Source organism: Saimiri boliviensis, chromosome 12, assembly GCF_048565385.1.
Source record: "Saimiri boliviensis isolate mSaiBol1 chromosome 12, mSaiBol1.pri, whole genome shotgun sequence".
Taxonomy (NCBI): Eukaryota; Metazoa; Chordata; class Mammalia; order Primates; family Cebidae; genus Saimiri; species Saimiri boliviensis.
In genome coordinates, this window is record NC_133460.1 from 86,587,222 (window position 1) to 86,609,669 (window position 22,448).

General features: G+C 42.1%; 1 protein-coding gene across 7 annotated transcripts in view; it reads right to left on the bottom strand.

Annotated features, from left to right (window-relative positions):
• Positions 1-22,448, bottom strand: part of ARMH3 (armadillo like helical domain containing 3) — a 231,271-nt gene that overhangs the window by 147,601 nt on the left and 61,222 nt on the right. For all 7 annotated transcript variants that reach the window (XR_012512924.1, XM_074382784.1, XM_074382786.1 and 4 more), the window contains 6 exons: positions 21,586-21,679; positions 17,337-17,438; positions 10,160-10,218; positions 8,725-8,790; positions 7,471-7,540; positions 5,724-5,784 (listed from right to left, as the gene is read on the bottom strand). Coding sequence is in view for 6 of the 7 variants with exons in the window: in XM_074382784.1 (XP_074238885.1) it covers positions 5,724-5,784; positions 7,471-7,540; positions 8,725-8,790; positions 10,160-10,218; positions 17,337-17,438; positions 21,586-21,679 (452 nt within the window). In the remaining variant the exon portion in view is untranslated. The remainder of the gene's footprint in view (positions 1-5,723; positions 5,785-7,470; positions 7,541-8,724; positions 8,791-10,159; positions 10,219-17,336; positions 17,439-21,585; positions 21,680-22,448) is intronic.

Below are 22,448 nucleotides of genomic sequence, written 5' to 3' on the forward strand. Positions count from 1 at the left end.
AGAGCCATAGTTGTGCCACTGCATTCCAGCCTGGATGACAAAGCAAGACCCTGCCTCTAAAAAAATTACACACATATGCCAGGTGTGGTAGCTCACGCCTGTAATCCCAGCACTTTGGGAGGCCAAGGCAGATGGATCACTTGAGGTCAGGAGTTCACCAGCCTGGCCAATATGGTGAAACCCCATCTCTAGTAAAAATACAAAAAATTAGCCAGGCACGGTGATGGGCACCTGTAATCCTAGCTACTCAGGAGGCTGAGGCATGAGAACTGCTTGAACCCTGGAGGCGGAGGTTGCAGTGAGCCGAGATCACACCACTGCACTCCAGCCTGGGCAACAGCTCGAGACTCTGTCTCAAAAAAAAAAAAAAAACACACAAAAAAACACACACACACACACACACACATATGTATGTACTGGCAGAATGACTCTAAATTTAGTGCTTCTTGGGTGGTGAGGATTCTTTCATGCATGTATCAATTTCCTATTTCAATACAAAATGGGTTCCACTTTCTCCTGAAATCTTATAGAACCCACTGAAGTCTGTACCTTTCTTCTGATGCCTACCCACAGGTTTAGAAACATCTGATTTAAGAAGACTCCAAGTTTTCCATGTAAGAGTAGCTTAAAGGAGTTTACTCTTCCCAGGGACTATATCCCCTCACTCCCCAATCCTGTGGTGGCAGTGAGAGTGGCAGCAAGAATCAAGTAGTAGAACAGGAGGTGAAAGTAATTGGTTCAGTTTTCCTACCTCTTACTGCTCCAGGCAAGACCTTTCTTCCTTCCATTTTTTTTTTCTTTTTCTTTTTTAGTATATGTGCCTTCCCCCATCATTACCTACAGCATTCACAGACAGATGTGAAATTGTTTCATTTCTGACCCAGATTCTGGCTTTGAATATTAAGTCTTTCCAAACTCCGTGTTTCTTCATATTTCACTAGGAAGATTATAAACTTATCTGAAATGGCAGAAATTCATTTTGCTTTCAATTTCTCATTCTGCTGTACACTGCAGAAAAGGAGTACAAAATGAGAAGTGAGAGTAGCAACCTGGCCTGCTGCCCAGCTGGAAGCAGGAAGTTCACCTGATAACAACTTGATGCTCCAAATTCTAAAAACTGGAAAGGAGTTAGAAGTGGGGGAAGGAAGATCTGAAAACATGTTCATGGGTAGTAATGAAGAAAGTAAAGTCAGCCTGAGGATGGGACCTTTTGCCCAGCCTCTGTCAACTTGATGCCTCATTATCTTCTCCATCTTTCCTAACCCCAGGGCAGTAAATTAAGGAGCAGATGGAAAAAGCACCTAATAAAGAAAGGCTAGACAAAAACTCTTTTGAGGGTGAAGTTATGAACCAGGGCTATGAGTTAGAACATCTGGGTAGACCAGGTTCATTGGCTAGAAACGTGGGGGTTTAGGTGAACACATAATATACCTGTAACTTTACAGCACTGAACATACAATCTTAACAGATCAGCCTCATCTCCAACTGTTCCTCATCATCTACTTATCTCAGGTAAGCTTTTTTTCTACTCTCTTATCCTCCTTCCATGTACTCTACACTCTAGCCACCTGGCATTACACTATGTTCTCCAAACTTAACACAGTTTCAAGCCTCCAAGCCCCTAAACATGCTGGTCCCCTACCTGCTAGTCTTTCCCTGACTCCTCCACACAGAAAATGCCTAGCGTTTCTTCATGACTCAGGTCAAGTGTAACCTTCCCTGATATCTTCATTAATGCTCCAGTCAGCATAGTCACTCTATACAAACTTTTCCTCTGTCACTTATCACAGACATGATTAAGAGAACAGCCTCTGCAGTCAGAGAGACATGAATTTTAACCTTAGTTATGTAACTTACTAGCTGTGCAACTGTAGTACCAGCCTACAAGATGGACTCCAAACTGGTATTCACACACTCATATAGTCCCTTTCCACACTGTATCAGGATTGGTCTGTGTGACCATTAGAAATGATATGCTACTTGAGATTAGGTTATAAATGACACTACAGCTTCCATCTTGGACTCTTGCTCTCCTTCTCTTTCTTAGATTAATTGCTTTGGGGAAAGACAGCTGCCATGCCTACCAACCCTACAAAGAGACCCATGTGGTGAAGAACAGAGGCTTACCAACAACCATTAGGCAGGCTTGAAAGCAGATTCTTGAGCCCCAGTAGAACCTCCGATGCCTGCAGCCCCAATTCACTTGGCCATCATCTTATTTTAATAAAGTTTAAGCCTTAAGGGTTTTTTTCGTCTTTGTCGCTTCTGCATTCTTCTCTTTAACACTCAAGAACAGCCGTGTCACATTAATGTGATTCCCAAGTATGCATATTACCTTCATTCCTTAGAAAGCATCCTTTTGAGAGGCCCTATGCCAAAACTATCCAGCTAAGTTTCTCCTGGATTCCTGAACCACAGAAACTGTGAGATGATAAACATTTGTTTTAAACCACTACATCCAGAGTAGTTTGTTGCACAGCAATAGATAACTAATACCCCTGGGAAGGAAATAGCTCAAAATTTTAGTAGGAAAATTTGGGTTCAAATCCAGGAAATGATGCTTACTAACAGAATAACCCTGGGAAAAGTATTTAATCTCCTGAGTCTCAGTTTCCTTTCTTGTAAAATGAAAAAACTGAAACTACAGTAATATGTGTTAAAAAGTAAATAACACATCCTAAAACTAGAATATAAAATAAGCCAGAAATAAAATCTATAGCAAAAACAAATCTGAAGCCCAAGATAATGAAGTTCAGGGATCCCATCTAAAATAAGCTGAACACTCATGTACGAAGTGTTATAAAAAGTAGCTGTTCATTAGCTGGGCATGGTGGCACGTGCCTATAATCCCAACTACTCAGGAGGCTGAGGCAGGAGAATTGCCTGAACCCAGGAGGCGGAGGTTGTGGTGAGCCAAGATTGCACCATTGCACTCCAGTCTGGGTAACAAGAGCGAAACTCCATCTCAAAAAAAAAAAAAAGTAGCTGTTCATGGTCTTTGAATTGAAATAAAGGATAAGACTTACTTCTAAACACCCAAAAGGTACAGAAAAATGCAAACTGTAACCTATTTACCTAAAAGCAAAATTTATATCATTATTTCAAACCTAGGAAATCAAGATGATACAGTTTACAAGCAATCTAAAAGCTGAAAGGTTGGACGCAGTGGCTCACTCCTGTAATCCCAGCACTTTGGGAGGCTGAGACAGGCAGATCACCTAAGGTCAGGAGTTCTAGAGCAGCCTGGCCAACATGGTGAAACCTCGTCTCTACTTCAAAATCAGCCGAGACTGGTGGCACGCAACTATAGTGTCCCACCTACTCAGAAAGCTGAGGCAGGAGAATCACTTGAATCCAGGAGGCAGAGGTTGCAGTGAGACCAGATTGTGCCATTGCACTCCAGCCTGAATGACAAAGCAAGACTCCATCTCAAAAACCAAGAAACAAAACAAAACAAGAAGGTGGAGGTCTGCTTTATTTAGATTGAAATCCTTTATACCTCCCTAGATCCCAGGCCTGGCACTGGAATTAAGTATACTCAGTTTGCTGTTTACCAAATTGCTCTCTTGCCCAAAAAACTGGAGGTAGCAAGTCTGATGTCATACTCAATTCAGGTATTTTTTAAGGACTAAAGATAACATACATATTTGAGATCACATTAAGTGGCACAGTTGTTATTGGGTGTTAGAAGAAGAGTGCAGAAGTGGCAAAGGAGAAAGAAATCTTAAGGTTTAAACTTTACTAAAATATCATGGCCGCCAGGCGTGGTGGCTCACGCCTGTAATCCCAGCACTTTGGGAGGTGGAGGCGGGCAGATCATGAGGTCAAGAGATCGAAACCATCCTGGCCAACATGCTGAAACCCCGCCTCTACTAAAAATACAAAAATTAGCTGGGCATGGTGGCGTGTGCTTGTAGTCCCAGTTACTCAGGAGGCTGAGGCAGGAGAACTGCTTGAACCTGGGAGGCAGAGGTTGCAGTGAGCCGAGATCACGCCACTGCACTAAAGCCTGGCACCTGGTGACAGAGTGAGACCGTCTCAAAGAAAAGATATATATGATGGCCAGGTGTAATGGCACACACCTGTAGTCCCAGCTACAGGTATGTGCTGGGAGGCTGAGGTGGGAGGACTGCTTGAGCCTAGGATTTGAACAACAGCCTGGGCAACACAGTGAGACTCTGTCACAAAGTCAAAAGAAAATACGATGATTCTGAGTTGCCTCTGGTTGTACTCATTGTAAAGAACTGTGATAGCCACTGGGGGCAGTGGCTTATGCCTGTAATCCCAGCACTTTGGGAGGCTGAGGCAGGCAAATCACCTGAGGTCAGGAGTTTGAGACCAGCCTGGCCAATATGGTGAAAATTCATCTCTAGTAAAAATACAAAAAATTAGCTGCATGTGGTGGCAGCCACCTATAACCCCAGCTACTCGGGAGGCTGAGGCAGGAGAATTGCTTGAACCCAGGAGGCAGAGGTTGCAGCAAGCGCAGATCGTGCCACTGTACTCATTCCACCATAGATGAAAGAGTAAGACTCTGTCTCACAAAAAAAAAAAAAAAAAAAAAACCTGTGATAGTGAACCAGCTTTCCTCAGGAGACAGGAACCTCCTAGCCAGGTCACTGGAGACATAATCTGCCCAGCTAATAGGGGTCTGGCTAGGCTGTCAGGACAACGTAGACTAAGAACGAACCAGAAGCTCTATTTCCCTAAATTTGTCCTACCTTCTAACTAGTCAGTACTAGTACTTTAATGCTAAAGCCCAGAAACAACTAAGTGGTCTGCTGGTATTGCCCATCTTTCATTACAACAGCCTCCTACAATCACTATTTTCATATATCGGCTCCTTCTTCATGCAAGTGACCATGAAGTGATCACAGAAGTGATCATGAAGAGGCCGGGAGCGGTGGCTCACGCCTGTAATCCCAGCACTTTGGGAGGTTGAGGCGGGTGGATCACGAGGTCAAGAGATCAAGACCAACCTGGTCAACATGGTAAAACCCCATCTCTACTAAAAATACAAAAAATTAGCTGGGCATTGTGGTGCGTGCCTGTAGTCCCAGCTACTCAGGAGGCTGAGGCAGGAGAATTGCCTGAACCCAGGAGGCGGAGGTTGCGGTGAGCCGAGATTGTGCCATTGCACTCCAGCCTGGGTAACAAGAGCAAAACTCCATCTCAAAAAAAAAAAAAAAAAGTGATCATGAAGATACGTGCAGAATCCAAATTGTGGTTTGTGCTCGTTCCCTCTTCTGAGAAGATGTACAGATCCAGGACAGAAAATGTTTCCTAACTTATTTCTCCACATGCAAATATATTTTTCTTGAAGTATATATAGACATGAATTTTCTTTTTTTTTTTTTTTTTTTTTTTCCCGAGACGGAGTTTCGCTCTTGTTACCCAGGCTGGAGTGCAATGGCGCGATCTCAGCTCACCGCAACCTCCGCCTCCTGGGTTCAGGCAATTCTCCTGCCTCAGCCTCCTGAGTAGCTGGGATTACAGGCACGTGCCACCATGCCCAGCTAATTTTTTTGTATCTTTAGTAGAGACGGGGTTTCACCATGTTGACCAGGATGGTCTCGATCTCTCGACCTTGTGATCCACCCGCCTCGGCCTCCCAAAGTGCTGGGATTACAGGCTTGAGCCACCGCGCCCGGCTAGACATGAATTTTCTAACATTCAATTCTTTAAAAGGGATTTGTACACATTAAATGAACCATGGCACTTACATATAGAGATCCATAGGAAACTCCTTCATCATGTGTGTTACAATAAACTCTACCATCAGGTCTGAAAGGAGAAAAGAGAAACACTGGATCAATTACAGTGGAATTCATTCCTTGCCTTTGAGTTGGAAAAAAAAAGCTTCTGAGTACACCTTGCACTCATACTGAATGGCATCCACTACCTACATCCTTATTCACGTACACTTATTTTATATAACACACTTTGTGTAACACTGTTCACCACCTACAACTGTAAAGTAATAAGAAATTATTTCACTTGCTGACCTCTAGAAGGATACCCTGACCTGCCAATAAATCCAGATAAAAGGAACATTTCATTGTATAGATATTTCATCCCAAGACATTAATGTAAACCACCAAAGGGAAATCATATTCTGAGACTAAACAATGAGGTAAGCAGAGAAGAAATTATGGATCACATTTGTGTAACCAGAGACTCAGCTCTAAAGCTATGTCAGTCAATTTCATCTTACTATCATGTTCAGTTAGACAGATATTGACTGAAATGGGCTGTGGGGCTTTGGGTCAATAGAGGCTTATTATATAGTCTTAATTACTGTTTCTTTTTTTTTTTTTTTGAGACAGAGTCTCACTCTGTCACCAGGCACTAGGCTGCAGTGCAGTGGCACAATCTCGGCTCACTGCAACCTCCGCCTCCTGGGTTCAAGCAATTCTCTTGCCTCAGCCTCCCAAGTAGCTGGACTACAGGCGCACACCGCCACGCCCAGCTAATTTTTTGTATTTTTAGTAGAGACGAGGTTTCACCATGTTGGCCAGGATGGTCTCGATCTCTTGACCTTGTGATCCGCCCGCCTCGGCCTCCCAAAGTGCTGAGATTACAGGCTTGAGCCACTGCACCCGGCCTTAATTACTGTTTCTAAAATTAAGTAGATTTAGAAACTGGGGCTGAATATCCAAGTGAATGGGATTAAGAGTTCAGCTAATTCCCTGAGGAAAATGCAGAATTCTGGACAGACAAAATTGCCTAAGATACAGGGCCCCTACCTGTCAATTCAGTCAGTCTCACCTCAGTTTAATTTACTCAAAGGAAGTTTTGTATATGTGAACCATGAACTTAAAGCCTCCTGGCCAGCTGGCATATCAAACCAAGAAAGGATGAGAAGAATTTGAAATCTTTGTTTTTTCTTTGAGACACAGTCATGCTCTGTCGCACAGGGTGAAGTGCAATGGCGTGACCTCGGCTTACTGAAACTTCTGCCTCCTGGTTTCAAGCAATTCTCCTGCCTAAGCCTCCCAAGTAGCTGGGATTGCAGGCACCCACCACCATGACCGGCTAAAATTTGTATTTTCAGTACAGACAGTTTTTCACCATGTTGGCCAGGCTGGTCTCAAACTCCTGACTTCAAATGATCCGTCCACCTCAGCCTCCCAAAGTGCTAGAATTACAGGTATGAGCCACTGCACCCAGCCTGAAATCTTCATCAAGAGTAAGATATCTTACAAATGTAAATAATGTATCAAGTTTAGACACAGCCATTTGTCTCCCTGGAAAATGACATTTTTCTTTGAATGATAGGACCCTTTTACTGAGCACTCTATAACTGGGGTTGCTTTACCAAACACAACAATAAACATGGTTTCGTAGGCCAGGGAAAAAACATAACTAATAACTTCTTTGAAGAAGAAGCACATCAACCAGGTTCTACTCTTCATCTTAACCATGAAAGCCTATCGCTGTCACAGAACAATGTTGATGATACTCACTCACCTAGTACCGCACATACTAAAGGACGGCAGGGAAGATTCTTGTCTGCTGCCTTCTTCCTGTGTCTCATAGGCTTCATACACAAAAAGTGAAGAAAGGAAATTAGTAGACATTGGTACTGATATCCAACGGCCCATCATCGTATTCCTTGTGCAAATAAAATCACTACTACAGGGATACTTCCTTTTCTTTCTCTTTTTCTCATGGTGGGACTGGAATGGGATAGGATGGAGTGAGGTGAGGAAGAAAGGACCTGTGAATGCTTCTCAGTTTTCAATGCAGGCCTGTTACAAAAATACAATTCACAGCCTCAAAGGGCACTAGGGAATACTACAATGGGAAAACTGTTGTTTTTACTTTGATTTTAGTTATATAAGTGGCATTACTAACAACAAAAGAGGTAGACTGGTATTTTTCTTTGACAATAAATAATAAAAAAAAAAAAAAAGGAAGTGATGGTGCCACCTATAGAAGCAGCAACAGTAGCAAGTCCAAAAAAACAAAGTCAGTTTTAAATCTAAACCTCAATGTGATATTTTTTAACATACCTCCAAGCTCTAGGAAATTCCCTGATCCTCCATATTCGATTTGCCCACATGTCAGATGAATAAATCAAAGCAGAAGCCAGCCTTAGCCAATCAAAAATTGGACTACATTTTGATAACAAAAGGCTTAGAACCATTTTCTTGCTGAAACATATGTTACTGAAGTCCAGTATCAGGCCTGGCGCAGTGGCTCACGCCTGTAATCTCAACACTTTGGGAGGCCAAGGTTGGCAGATCATCTGAGGTCAGGAGTTCAGGACTAGCCTGGCCAACATGATGAAACCCCATCTGTATTGAAAATACAAAAATTAGTAGGGCATGGTGGCATACACCTGTAATCCCAGCTACTTGGGAGGCTGAGGCAGGAGAATTGCTTGAGCCCAAGAGGCACAGGTTGTAGTGAGCAGAGATCACAACATTGCACTCCAGCCTGGGAGACAGAAAGAGACTCTGACTCCAAAAAAAAAAAAAAAAAAAAAAAAAGAAAGAAAAGAAAAAGAAATTCAGTATAATTGCCATGTTTGTGAATCTTTCTAAACTCTCAAATAAGAAACAGCTCCATGACACACAAAAATCTCAACAACAGACACACAAAGCCCTTTGGTACAACTTTCCAACCACATTTGTTCTAGTAGGATCAATTTCATCCCAACCCTGCTGACACACAAAAAATTTCCTCTAAGAAAAAACAAGAAGCAAAAGAAACACCTACCATTCTATGTAAGTTTACTCGAAAATTCATGTTGTCATCATGCAAAAATGCATTGGCATACTGATCCTAACAAAAATATAGAGAAAAAGTAAGAAGTGAGAACTATATTTAAGAAACCATTTATAATCTATCACACTTTGTACAAATCCTTAGACTTTAAAAACTACTTTCAAGGATCAGTTGGACAGCTAATAGGATGAGCCTAGAGTCTTACGTCAAACCCTACTTAAGCCATGAGATTTTTCCTCAGTATAATTTTGCATCTCTAACTGGTCAAAAATTTCCAAGCAAAAACAATAAAAATTAAGACACAGGGACTTAAGCAGATGCTGAGAGGAATGAGAGGAATCTGTTTTCCTATTCCCTCTTCCATCCCATCTGCCCAAGGAGCTGGCTCTGTTTGTGATAGCTTAAAGGTTTTCATAGGGGCTGCAGGATTCATGTGCAGGCTCCACATGAGGGTTTAGGAGCAAGAAGAAAAATCTGTGCTCTGCTAGGAATGGGCTCAGCCCAGCAGAAGCAAACTGTTACACAGGCAGCGTGGAAGCGGGCAAGACTCTTGTCTATTCCAGGCTTTCCCGAAAACTGATGGAAAATCAAAAACCTCTTACCATGGATTAGTAATAAACATCCCTTGGCCCTTTCCCAACACCTTTTCTGAAAATCTGACAAGCCTACAGACTCCAATTACTAGGAACTGTTATGATTTGTGAAAAACAACTCCTTTAAAGATTTTCTTAGAAAGCTTTTTGAAAAGCAATTATAGCAGGCCCACTGCTAATAGACAGCTCTTCTATAACCAGCCACCCCTAATCTTGTGAAAAGGATGTCATCTTTCCACAGAAAACATGAAAAGAGAGAGACTTAGAGAGAACTCTGTTTCATGTGGACTACCTTTACCATTTTTCTTAAGAGAAAAAAGAGCAGAGTGAGGAATAGTAAAGGGGGAGGTTGACACTATAAATTTAGCTCTAACTCACTCAAGTTCAATCATGCCTGTGTGTCACCAAGATACATGGTGAGTTTGAACCCAATTAGTCCAACCAAAAGCGGCCTTTTAAAAAGCTGAAGCACCTCCTCTTTTTTCCTCTCAGCTCTTCCTCTTCAGCAAACTGGAATTACTGAGTTTCCAATTCCCCTCTCTGGCTTTACTCTCCACCCCTTCACCCCACCACAGGAAACCTGAGCTCCTTTTTTATTTTTATTTTTTAAACTGCTACACAGGCAGCGTGGAAGCAAGCAAAACTGTGTCTATCCATGGCTTCATCAAAGACTACACTCTAATGGGAGGAGACCGATAATATAAAGGGGGAAGATTTTCTCTCCTAAACTTTAGGACCCTAAAAGTCATGAGGCAGGTATGAGGAGAGGGTAGGCAGGGAAAGATAGCACTTTCTAAGAGACTGACTAATAGCAGAAGGCTGGTGAGACCTACCTCTGCAATACATGTAAGGATAATCAGACAGAGTTTGCCACTGTGAAGCCTGTGTTCATCTGTAAAGAAAAAAGAAACCCTTCTCTGTAAATCATCCAGACCATGTTTAATAGAGAACGAGGATGTATATCATAAAAGAAAACATTTACAATCTCTCTTTCTACAAAATTCATAAATGAAAATCACGGTACTACTATAGTATTTCTTGCTTCCCTCCTAGGCAAAAGAATTCCCCCACAAGACTTTTTTCTTAAATATCCTGGTAGTCTGTTAAATAGCTAACCACCTTCCTGAGAGCCATCACCCAAATCACGGCCACCACTGTCACTTCAGCCCTTTGCCAACAGAACTTGAATAGTCAGGTCTATTCCTTTTTCCACCCCCTCATCTGCCAACATTAAGCACCACCATCTGTACCCACCTATCACAAAATCTAGAAAGATTTCATGACTGCTCATAGCAAACTGGCAATGAAATCATAAAGAAATTAACTGGAGACTAGGGTCCAGCCCATGCTTCTCCTTGCTATTGTACACTTATGCCCTGGAAAGCTGTGAACTCTTGATCTTTTTTTTTCCTGTCAAAATTACTCACTCAACAAATATTTACATAGCACCTACTTTGTGGCAGGCACTGTGCAAGGCACGAGAGATACAGCACTGAACAAAACAGACAAAGGCCCCCAGTCTCTCACAACTCACATTCTAGTTATCAAAAAAGAAGAAGGCAACCTCAATAGCAGGCCACTAAGCCCACACACAAAAGGGCAAAAAAAATCTAATCCATTGCTGCCAAATACCAGAACCCATCAAGCTTACGTACTTTACAGAAACTCTGTGGGTGGAGGAGTGAAAATGAGGTAAAAAGAGGATCATGGTAGTATAGCCAAAACAGACAAATGGCTCATGATTTTCAAATTAGCTTTAATAGGACACGAACTGAAGTCCAATCTGGAGAGACAACCTCTTAATGGATTAGAGTGCTGTAAAAGTTAGCTAGTACTACTTACCCTGACATTAACCTGGATATATTCACCTCTCCTCAGAGATAGACAATGCAAAAAGAGCAATGATGATAATACCTATCTGATACTCCCTATAGCTTCATCAAAACACTGATATAGCCAAAGAGCAATGGTCTTGCCTCTGGAAAACGACATTCACGATTCTTCTACCTACCCTTAGCCAGAGTTTCTATGGCATTATCCTCCCAAAAACTGATAAGCAACTCCCACAGAAAAGCCTGCAGCTATCTCTCCACTTAAAATTTTTTTAATTTTAAAATTAAAGTGTTTCTGAATACAAAGGGCATATTATAGTCTTTTAAACTCAACAACGACAACAAAAAAGCATACACACACAAAACAATAAAAACCAAATTAATTATATCATCCGGCCGGACGCGGTGGCTCAAGCCTGTAATCCCAGCACTTTGGGAGGCCGAGGCGGGTGGATCACGAGGTCAAGAGATCGAGACCATCCTGGTCAACGAGGTGAAACCCCATCTCTACTAAATATACAAAAAATTAGCTGGGCATGGTGGCGCGTGCCTGTGATCCCAGCTACTCAGGAGGCTGAGGCAGGAGAATTGCCTGAACCCGGGAGGCGGAGGTTGCGGTGAGCCGAGATCGCGCCATTGCACTCCAGCCTGGGTGACGAGTGAAACTCCGCCTCAAAAAAAAAAAAAAAAAAAAAAAATTATATCATCCAAATGTTAAGACTTTGGTGAATCGCCAGGCGCGGTGGCTCACGCCTATAATCCCAACACTTTGGGAGGCCAAGGCGAATGGATCACGAGGTCAAGAGATCGAGACCATCCTGGTCAACATGGTGAAACCCCATCTCTACTAAAAATACAAAAATTAGCCGGGCATAGTGGCACATGCCTGTAATCCCAGCTACTCAGGAGGCTGAGGCAGGAGAATTGCCTGAACCCAGGAGGCGGAGGTTGCTGTGAGCCGAGATCGCGCCATTGCACTCCAGCCTGGGTAACAAGAGTGAAACTCGGTCTCAAAAAAAATAAAAATAAAAATAAAAAAACTTTGGTGAATCAACTTTAAGTCTATGCATGGTTAACTTTAAGATATATATGGTTTTTAATTTTTTTTTTGCCTAGTATCAATTGTAAAGGTTGAGCAGAAACTCCTTTAAGGTAACACCACCGAAGTCAGAAGAACCCCAAGCGAAAAAGGTTTTAAAAGTGGAGGAAAACCCAAGGGAATAGGGGCCAGGCTTGGTGGCTCACACCTGTAATCCCAGCACTTTGGGAGGCCAAAGCGGGAGGATCACCTGAGGTCAGGAGTTCCAGACAAGCTTAGCCAACATGGTGAAATCCCGTCTCTACTAAACATAAAAAAATCAGCCAGGTATGGTGGCGTAAGCCTGTTAATCTCCCAGCTACTCAGGAAGCTGAGGCAGGAGAAGCGCTTGAATCTGGGAGGCAGAAGTTGCAGTGAGCCAAGATCATGCCACTGTACTCTAGCCTGGATGACAGAGTGAGACTCCGTCCCAAACAAACAAAACCAAGAAATGAGGCCGGGCGTGGTGGCTCAAGCCTGTAATCCCAGCACTCTGGGAGGCCAAGGCGGATGGATCACGAGGTCAAGAGATCGAGACCATCCTGGTCAACATGGTGAAACCCCGTCTCTACTAAAAATACAAAAAATTAGCTGGCCATGGTGGCACGTGCCTGTAATCCCAGCTACTCAGGAGGCTGAGGCAGAAGAATTGCCTGAACCCGGGAGGCGGAGGTTGCGGTGAGCCGAGATCGTGCCATTGAACTCCAGCCTGGCTAACAAGAGTGAAACTCCGTCTCAAAAAAAAAAAAAAAAAAAAAAAAAAAACAAGAAAATTATAAACACAAAATTCTGGAGAACAGAGAGGGAAGAAGCAATTAGGGAAGGGACACACAGGTAGCTTCAACAGCACTAATGTCATTTTAAGTTGGGTGGTAGGTTCACATATGTTCATTTTATTATTGTACTTTATAACTTACGCTATTTATTACAGTTATTATAAACTACATCTTATACATATCTATTAAAAGTATATTTTTAGGTTTAAAAATGATAAATATATAGTAAAAAAAGAGAAAGATAATATACTGGAGGGGAAAAAGCACAGCTAAGAAAAAGTTGCTTCTATTGCTCCTAAAAATATAATGAGATGCTGTTAGCCAAGGCATGTAGCAAGTCAGGGGCTGAGGCAGGAAGAGAGCTGGGCCAATAAAGCCACACAGGAGTCATTTTTGAAATTAACTCTTTATTCCTAACCTTGCCCTTTACCGTATTTAGGCTGCCTCTTGGCCAAGACCACTCATTCTGCAATTGATCAGCCTTTAATTTTGCCTTCCACTTTATGGATGGCAAGTGACCAGGACAAAGAGGCTTATATAATCATTAAAGCTAAAAATGAGTTCCAAGGGCCTCAGTTCACTGTGTTGTATCAGGCAAAGCTTAAAGTTCATTTTCTAGGTCACGTCCATGCAGTTTCTCTATTCTGTGGTTGCTGCAATATTTCCAGATACAGGAAGAAGTTACCATTTCCATAAAAAAGCAATGGCCTCAAGAAACTCTGATACACAAGAGTCTTATTATCCCTGCCTGCCACATCTCACTTGCCAAGTCTCAGAGGTTCAGCTTTCGCTGCAGCTCCCAAAAGACTGTTTTATATTAAGAGTTAGTGACATGGACTACTTACATCTATCTCATCCCTGTATATAGCTCGCTCTCTCTCTCTCTTGAAAAAGAATACTCACAAGACATAAAAGAAGAAGAGTCTAAGTTTGCAAGGCAGAAATCTCCAAGACCTAATACAACATGTCTGAGTGTAACATATCTTAGACTCTGCCCACCAAGGTTCCTTTCTGCTCTGGCAATTTTTCATTTCCCATACTTATCTTTTAGCTCTCCTATCTCTGTCTACCAATGTTTCCTTCTCACTCTAAAAGCCTCCAAATCCTGGTCTTCTCTTTCTATGTAGTTCTTGCCTTTAAGCTCCATTCTGAAACTCCAGAAAACTCTCCAACCAGAAACTTACCTGCCTCACTTGGCAAATAAAAGCCTTCTAAAGTATACTTAATACCTAAGGGAACCTTAAACTACCTACAAGGCATTAATTTCTCCTCACAGAAAGTAAGGTGGCAAAAACCATAGTATTTCAACAATTTTGCTTCTAAAGTGGAACTGGTTTTTGTTGTCGTTGTTATTTGGGAATCTGAAGTTCATCTGTAGACCATAATTTAGGAACCCAAATGTAAACTACTGAACAGTTAGTTCCTAAAAAGGATTTGAAGATTCTTATAAATAAGGCTTAAAAAGGAAGAATCTATGCCAAATTGTTAAGAGTCATGATGTCTGCAAATTCATTTAAAATGATTCAGCCAGCCGGGCACGGTGGCTCACGCCTGTAATCCCAGCACTTTGGGAGACCTAGGCGGGTGGATCACGAGGTCAAGAGATCGAGACTATCCTGGCCAACATGGTGACACCCTGTCTCTACTAAAAATATTTTAAAAATTAGCCGGGCGTGGTGGCACACACCTGTGGTCCCAGCTACTCAGGAGGCTGGGGCAGAAGAATCACTTGAACCCAGGAGGCAGAGGTTGCAGTGAGCCGAGATTGCGCCACTGCACTCCAGCCTGGTGACAGAGCAAGACTCCATCTAAAAAAAAAAAAAAAAAAGATTCAGCCAGGCCAGGCACAGTGGCTCACCCCTGTAATCCCAGCACTTTGGTAGGCTGACATGGGTGGATCACAAGGTCGGGGTTTGAGACCAGCCTGGCCAACACAGTGAAATCTCATCTCTACTAAAAATATAAAAATTAGCCAGGTGTGGTGGCACATGCCTGTAATCTCAGCTACTTGGGAGGCTGAGGCAGGAGAACTGCCTGAACCTGGGAGGCTGAGGTTACAGTGAGCCTAGACTATGCCATTGCACTCCACCCTAGGCGACAGAGCAAGATTCCATCTCAAAAAAAAAAATAAGTAAAATAATTTAGTCAAGATAAGAACAACAACACATAGAAAGAAATTTAAGTGCAAACCAAGTATGGCAAAATGTTAATGGGTACATAAGTAAATCAGTTCATGATTTTTTTTCAACTTCTGTATACTAGAATTTTTTCATTACAAAAAATGGAGGAAAATATGCTAGCTCAGTGTCACCATGAAATCAAAGACATACTTCCAGGAAATCCTAAAACTGGGACATATTCCACTTACATCAGGTTCCTAGAGTAGTCAGATTTATAGAAGCAGAAAGTAGAATGGTGGCTGCCAGGCCTTGGGGCAAGGGGAGAATGGGGTGTTAGTGTTTAATTGGTACAGAGTTTCCATTTTGTAAGATTAAAAAGTTCTGAGGCCAGATGCAGTGGCTCACACCTGTAATCCCAGCACTTTGGGAGCCCAAGGCAGGCAGATCACTTGAATCCAGGAGTTCAAGACCAGCCTGGGCAACATGGTGAAACCCCATATATACAAAAAAATACATGCACACAAAGAAAATTATCCAGGTATTGTGGTGTACACCTGTAGTCTCAGCTACTCGGAGGGCTGAGGTGTGAGAATCACCTGAGCCAATGAAGTCGAAGCTGCAGTGAGTTGAGATGACACCACCGCACTTCAGCCTGGATGACAGAGTAAGACCCAGCCTCCCAAAAAAGAGAAAAAGAAAAAGTTCTAGAGATGGATGGTGATGATGGTGGTTTTGTTTGTTTGTTTGTTTGTTTTGAGACGAAGTCTCACTCTGTCATGCGGGCTAGAATGCAATGGTGTGATCTCAGCTCTCTGCAACCTCCACCTCCTGAGTTCAACCAATTCTCCTGTCTCAGCCTCTCGAGTAGCTGGGATTATAGGCATGTGCCACCACGCCTGGCTAATTTTTGTATTTTTAGTAGAGACGGGGTTTCACCATGCTGGCCAGGATGGTCTTCAACTCCTGGCTCAAGTGATCCTCCCGCCTCAACCTCCCAAAAGGCTGAGATTACAGGCATGAGCCACCGCACCCAGCCAATGATAATGGTTATACAAAAATATTTAAGTAGGCCGGGCGCGGTGGCTCACGCCTGTAATCCCAGCACTTTGGGAGGCCGAGGCGGGTGGATCACGAGATCAAGAGATCGAGACCATCCTGGTCAACATGATGAAACCCCACCTCTACTAAAAATACAAAAAATTAGCTGGCCATGGTGGCACGTGCCTGTAATTCCAGCTACTCAGGAGGCTGAGGCAGGAGAATTGCTTGAACCCAGGAGGCGGAGGCTGCGGTGAGCCGAGATCGCGCCATTGCACTCCAGCCTGGGTAACAAGAGCGAAACTCTGCCTAAAAAAAAAAAAAATATATATATATATATATATATTTAAGTATGTAATGCAACTAAATGGTACATTTAAATATGGTTAAGATGGTAAATTTCGTTGTATATACTTTATCACAATAAAAACAAACACATAAAAATTGTGAATACTGACATAAATCCTGCATAAAGAAAAAATGCTAAGTAGGAGAAAAAAACAAAACTAGATATATACTGGATAAAATTTGCTGAGTCTCCTCCCAACCTTTCTCACTCCTAGAACAACTACACCACTACTCTACCACTAAGTAAAAGGCCACAGCAAAATCATAAACAGAGTAAAAACAGGAAATCACACAACAAAACCTCAAACTTTTCCAACACTCAGTCCTTTCCCACTTCCACTCTTGCATTTCTAGGATGGGTACTGACACTTCTATTTTAAGTGTTAAAGAACACAGTCCCTCTGAATCTCACCTCTTCCTACTGTACTCTGTACGACAGTCCTCTAATTCTCACCAAGAGCTGATGCTTTCAGTTCCTGTCCTCAAAAGGGAATTCCCTGAAGCGTGCTAATCCCTCCACTTCCCACACATAAGAGTCTGCATCTACTTACCAAGATCTGCTAAGAAGATTTGCTAGTTTTCATAGGGACCAATTTTTTCTGTTCTATTTTTGAGTACTCTCCTCCCGCTTCAGGTTTTCTCAACACCACCTAACTGCCACCTAGCAGTGAAACATCACTGTTTTCCAGCAATGAAGACCGTGTACACAAGGCCCCAATGGTTCATCTTTTCAAAGCTTCAAATTATTAAGGTTGCTCTTTGATGCTAGCTGCCTGCCACACCTTCTACTCCTGAGATCCCAAAATAGCATGGCTTACCTTTGGTGTCCTGCATGACAATTGAGCTATACTTTAAAAAGGTTATCAGTAGATTACTGGTCTGTACATCTGCATCCAGTGGGAGTTCCACAGAACTTATAACTGGAATAGAACAGATAAAATACACTTAGCCTGCAACATATTCCATCTAACACTTCTACCCACATAGCCAATTTGCCAGCAGGCAAGAAAATCACTAAATAAGCTTTTTCCACAACAGAGGGAGGACCAAGTGCTCATCGTAAAACTTTTATCTACTCTTCCTAAGCCTGTAGAGCCCCCTTCCTATTCCCAAAATTAAGTACAATGACCTGCTCTCCTATCTGGGGCCAGTCTTCAAGAACACAGCTTTTTCTCTCAACATCCTTGGAAGGTTATGTTGATTCCACATCCTGCCCCAAGTACCTGCAAAGAGTTTAAAGCCCTTCTTAAAGGCACTTTGATTTCTACCTAAAGGAAAAATCTGTATTGAATATAAATGAGTTTTATTTTGATGGGTCTCCTACTTAACTTCAGTGAAGATTCCTTCCTAACAAAGAGAAATCTTGCTGAATTTTGAGAATAAGTCTTTAGGCTGGACGTACCCATGATAGAGAGGGGAAAATGTTAAGGCAGAACTATATTCAAATTCTACCACTATTAAATGGTAGAATTCCCTTACCCCCAAAAGGAAACTGAAAAGGAATAGTAGACTCGAAACGATGAACAAGCTGGGCACAATGGCTGATGCCTGATATCCCAGCACTTTGGGAAGCCGAGGTGGGAAGATCACCTGAGATCAGGAGTTCGAGGCTGGCCTGGCCAACGTGGTGAAACCCCATCTCTACTAAAAATATAAAAACTAGCTGGGCATGGTGGTGGGTGCCTGTAACTCCAGCTACTAGGAAGGCTGAGGCAGGAGAACTGCTTGAATTGAACCTGGGAGGCAGAGGTTGCAATAAGCCCAGATGGCGCCACTGCACTCCAGCCTGGGTGATACTGCGAGACTCTGTCTCGAATAAATAAATAAATACATGAAAACAGATGAACATTACTTATTGGAACAGCCTGGGAACTGAGTTTTATATACCCAGCTGCTGTTTCCAAGAGAAATCCTCTGCCCAATTCTCTCAGTCACCGTCCCAATGAACAATGAGGAATAATTGGTCTCTAATGACCAGGGGTTACCCATATGGAACAGTCTTTTTTTTTTTTTTTTTTTTTTTTTTCAGACTGAGTCTTACTCTGTCGCCCAGGCTGGGGTGCAGTGGCACAATGTCACTGCAGCCTAAGCCTCCTGGGTTCAAGCAATTCTCCTACCTCAGCCTCCCAGGGAGCTAGGATTACAGGCACCTTCCACCACACCCAGCTAATTTTTGTATTTTAGTAGAGACGGGGTTTGACCATGCTGGTCTTGAACTCCTGAGCTCTAGCAATTCACCTGCCTTGGCCTCCCTTAGTGTTAAGATTATAGGTGTGAGCCACCATGCCCAGAACACAATCTTAATGTAGACTTCCCAAAATTCTAAGACTTTAAATTAGACTCAGACCTCTTGTTAAGTGGTTTTACACTGCCTAAGACATAATATATAAGTAAAAGGAATCTTATAATGGCCCAGAAAAGCTAGAGAATCTATAGCGTTCTGCTACATTTTCAGCCATGAAGACTCAGTTGAGTTTGGGATATTACTCATAATATGTATTCATAACTATAATAGATCCCTCTGGAGTTATTACAATATATGCAGAGAACGTTTATTAACAGTGGGAAACATTGGGATATTATGAACCCATAATAAACAGCAAGCACGACAAAAAGCCTTAAGAAAAGAAATCGGCATGCCCAACCACTGGCTATCTTCCCAGTTAGGCCTCCAAAAGCTAATATAAGACAAATATATTTTATGTTGAAATACTAAAAGGTTTTAATTCATGTTATGGATTAATGACCTAAGACTGTCACTTCAAACCACAGACTGTTTTGAAGCTCAGAACCTATAATCATCCCTTTGTCCAATATAAGGAGGTACCTAACTGGTAGGTGGGGCTTTTTTCCTGCTCATACACAGCAATAACTGGAAAACTATCTTATATAATATGTAGATATATAGAAGTATATATATTTTTAGTTTACCAGAAAGTCCTCTCATGCCAAGGCTGAGTTGTCAAATGTCAAGTCTGAGCTGAGAACAAATGTTACAGCTAAACTGCTGGCTTTTAAAAATAATGGCTCTGGTGACATACCTTAAAATATAATTGGGCTACTGAACACCACTATAATTAAGATGCAAAAAATTAAGAACAAGGTTGTAATACTTAGGACCCCTACAGAAGGAAATGAGTTAGGAGACAGGGAATAGAACAAATAGAACAGAGACAGAATAAAATCCCTCACAAATTAAAATCTTCTTCCTAAGCAAGAGTCATTCCTTGATCTTTGGCTTCATAATTCTTCCCGGCAGCTTTTGTCAAGGGAGACAGTCATTTTAAAGTGGGCTGACTTGATCTTCCCACTAGAAAAAATAAAAGCTCACTGGTTGTAGGTAAGTAAGCACAAATCCTGCCATTGCATAATCAAATGTGTGGGTGGAAGTGTTCACAATGAACAGTTTGAAAGGCAGTTCTCTGAAGCATCCAAACCCTAACATCACATGGAACTCATACATATATATATATATATATATATATGGCTTTTGATATCCATGGTAACCAGGCAGGCTTCATCCTTAAAGAGAAAGTATAGTATTTCCATTGGGTTATTCTGTGGCCTGAATAAACAGAGACAAGTAGGCAAGTCTTACTACTTGCTTGTTCTCGGTAAGATATTTTGGGGCTGAGCATGGTGGCTCATGCCTGTAATCCCAGCACTTTGGGAGCCCAAGGCAGGCGGACCACCTGAGGTCAGGAGTTTGAGACCAGCCTGGCCAACGTGGTGAAACCCCATCTCTCCTAAAAATACAAAAATCAGCCGGGCGTGGTGCTACATGCCTGTAATCGCAGCTACTCAGGAGGCTGAGACCTAAGAATCACTTGAACCTGGAAGGCAGAGGTTGCAGTGAGCCGAGATCAGACCACTGCATTCTAGCCTAAATGACAGAGTGAGATGTTGTCTCAAAAAAAAAAAAAAAAGAAAGTATTTTGGGGTTTGGCTTTCAATTCTAAACAGATCCAATTTGCTACCGTACATATGACTAACAATGACACCTCCCTGTCATAGTTCTGCACTGCTTATACTGCCTTCAAATGTTACTACCACAGGTGTTATATGAAAACTTAAAGGCGAGAGAGAATAAATAAAGTCATTTCACAAACAAATATTGGGGAGGCAAAAAGAAAAGATCAAAGTTAGATTTTCTGTACTTCCTTACCCAAAATGAGGTCAATCTTTGAACTACAACATCAAATATTAACATAGACTGTCTTTAGGTTACAATATTCCACCAAACACACTCAGCCTATAATAGAACTCAAAGTTTTTGACAAAAATTCATAATTTCTTTTCTGTTGCCTTTTTCTTAGGTTCCAGCCACAAGATTTATGAAGGGGAAATTTTCATTATTGTTGTTTTGAGGGACAGAAATCTTACATACCCCCTAAACTCCCAATTATAATACACTCAAAGCCTGTCATTTCCAACTGGAAGTGGCTGACAGACACATTAACAGTGAGTGAATCCTAGGTTCACATTCTCATTCATTTATTCAATAAGTATTTATTAAGCAATCATCATGCCAGGCACTATGCTGGGCATATAGTAGTAAACAAAACAGACATTATTCTGCTCTGATTACGTGTTTAGATTCTCAGTCTCTACTCTCACTAATCTTAGGCAAACTGCTTCATTTCTCTGGCCTCAATTCCCCCACTGATCAAATGGTAACATGAGATAACATTACTATTTTACATTCATTTCAGTGCTTTATAATCACAAGGTGGCATTCTTCACAAAATATCTCATCTTAGCCTCACAAGGACCCTAACAGGGTGGCAGGACAGGCATTACTGACCTTTCAGGTCTAGCACTCCACAACTCTGTAACTATTCCCTGAGCAGGAAAAGCTGGAGTTATATAAGTTTCTTTTGCAGAGAAAATCACTAGACTGTCTTTTCCAAAATTTTCTTTGAAACTTTAGGAGGCCTGAAGGATACTACTACAGACAAATGCAGTGGAAAGAATTAACAACCACATTCTTTGTTCAACACAGCTATGCTCACTCTGAGAGATCTAAGATCATATTTATCAAGAAAAGCAAAGTGGTGGTGGGCTCACCATCAGAGGAGGGTGGTGTAGTCCCAAGTGGTGTGGCTGGGGTTGTAGGAGCAGGACTGACAGGGGTGGTCACCAAGCCCATTTCTGGATGGCTCTGAAAAAGAACACAGATGTGTAAGAAAACAGAAAATCCAGTTCTCCCTGAGTATCAAGTGCCTAATACTGGTAAGGACTGATATTCTGGGTCTTACAATTTTTCTTTTTTTTTTGAGACTGCATCTTGCTATGTTGTCCAAGATGGTCTCAAAGTCCTAGGCTCAAGTGTTCTCCTGCTAAGTGCCCTGAGTAGGTGGGACCACCGTGCTACTGTGCTCCTAGTCTCATAATTAGAAAGTTCACTGAAGAAGGACTACTTCTGCATTTATTTCTCATGAGTACTTGATTACCGTTGATGCTTGCTAATTTCTAATAAGAAGCTGTGTGTGCAAATTTATCTTAAGCAACTAGGTTCCCATTATGTAAGTTTTTCTGTGGCACCATAGAAATTGAAAAAAAAAAAAAAAAAAAAACTGGGGTAAACAAATATACAGGACTATTCTATTTTTTGTATTTTTATTTTTATTTATTTATTTTTTTGAGACGGAGTTTCGCTCTTGTTACCCAGGCTGGAGTGCAATGGCACGATCTCGGCTCACTGCAACCTCTACCTCCTGGGTTCGGGCAATTCTCCTGCCTCAGCCTCCTGAGTAGCTGGGATTATAGGCACGCGCCATCATGCCCAGCTGATTTTTTTGTATTTTTAGTAGAGACGGGGTTTCACCATGTTGACCAGGATGGTTTCGATCTCTTGACCTCATGATCCACCCGCCTCGGCCTCTCAAAGTGCTGGGATTACAGGCGTGAGCCACTGCGCCTGGCGGGTT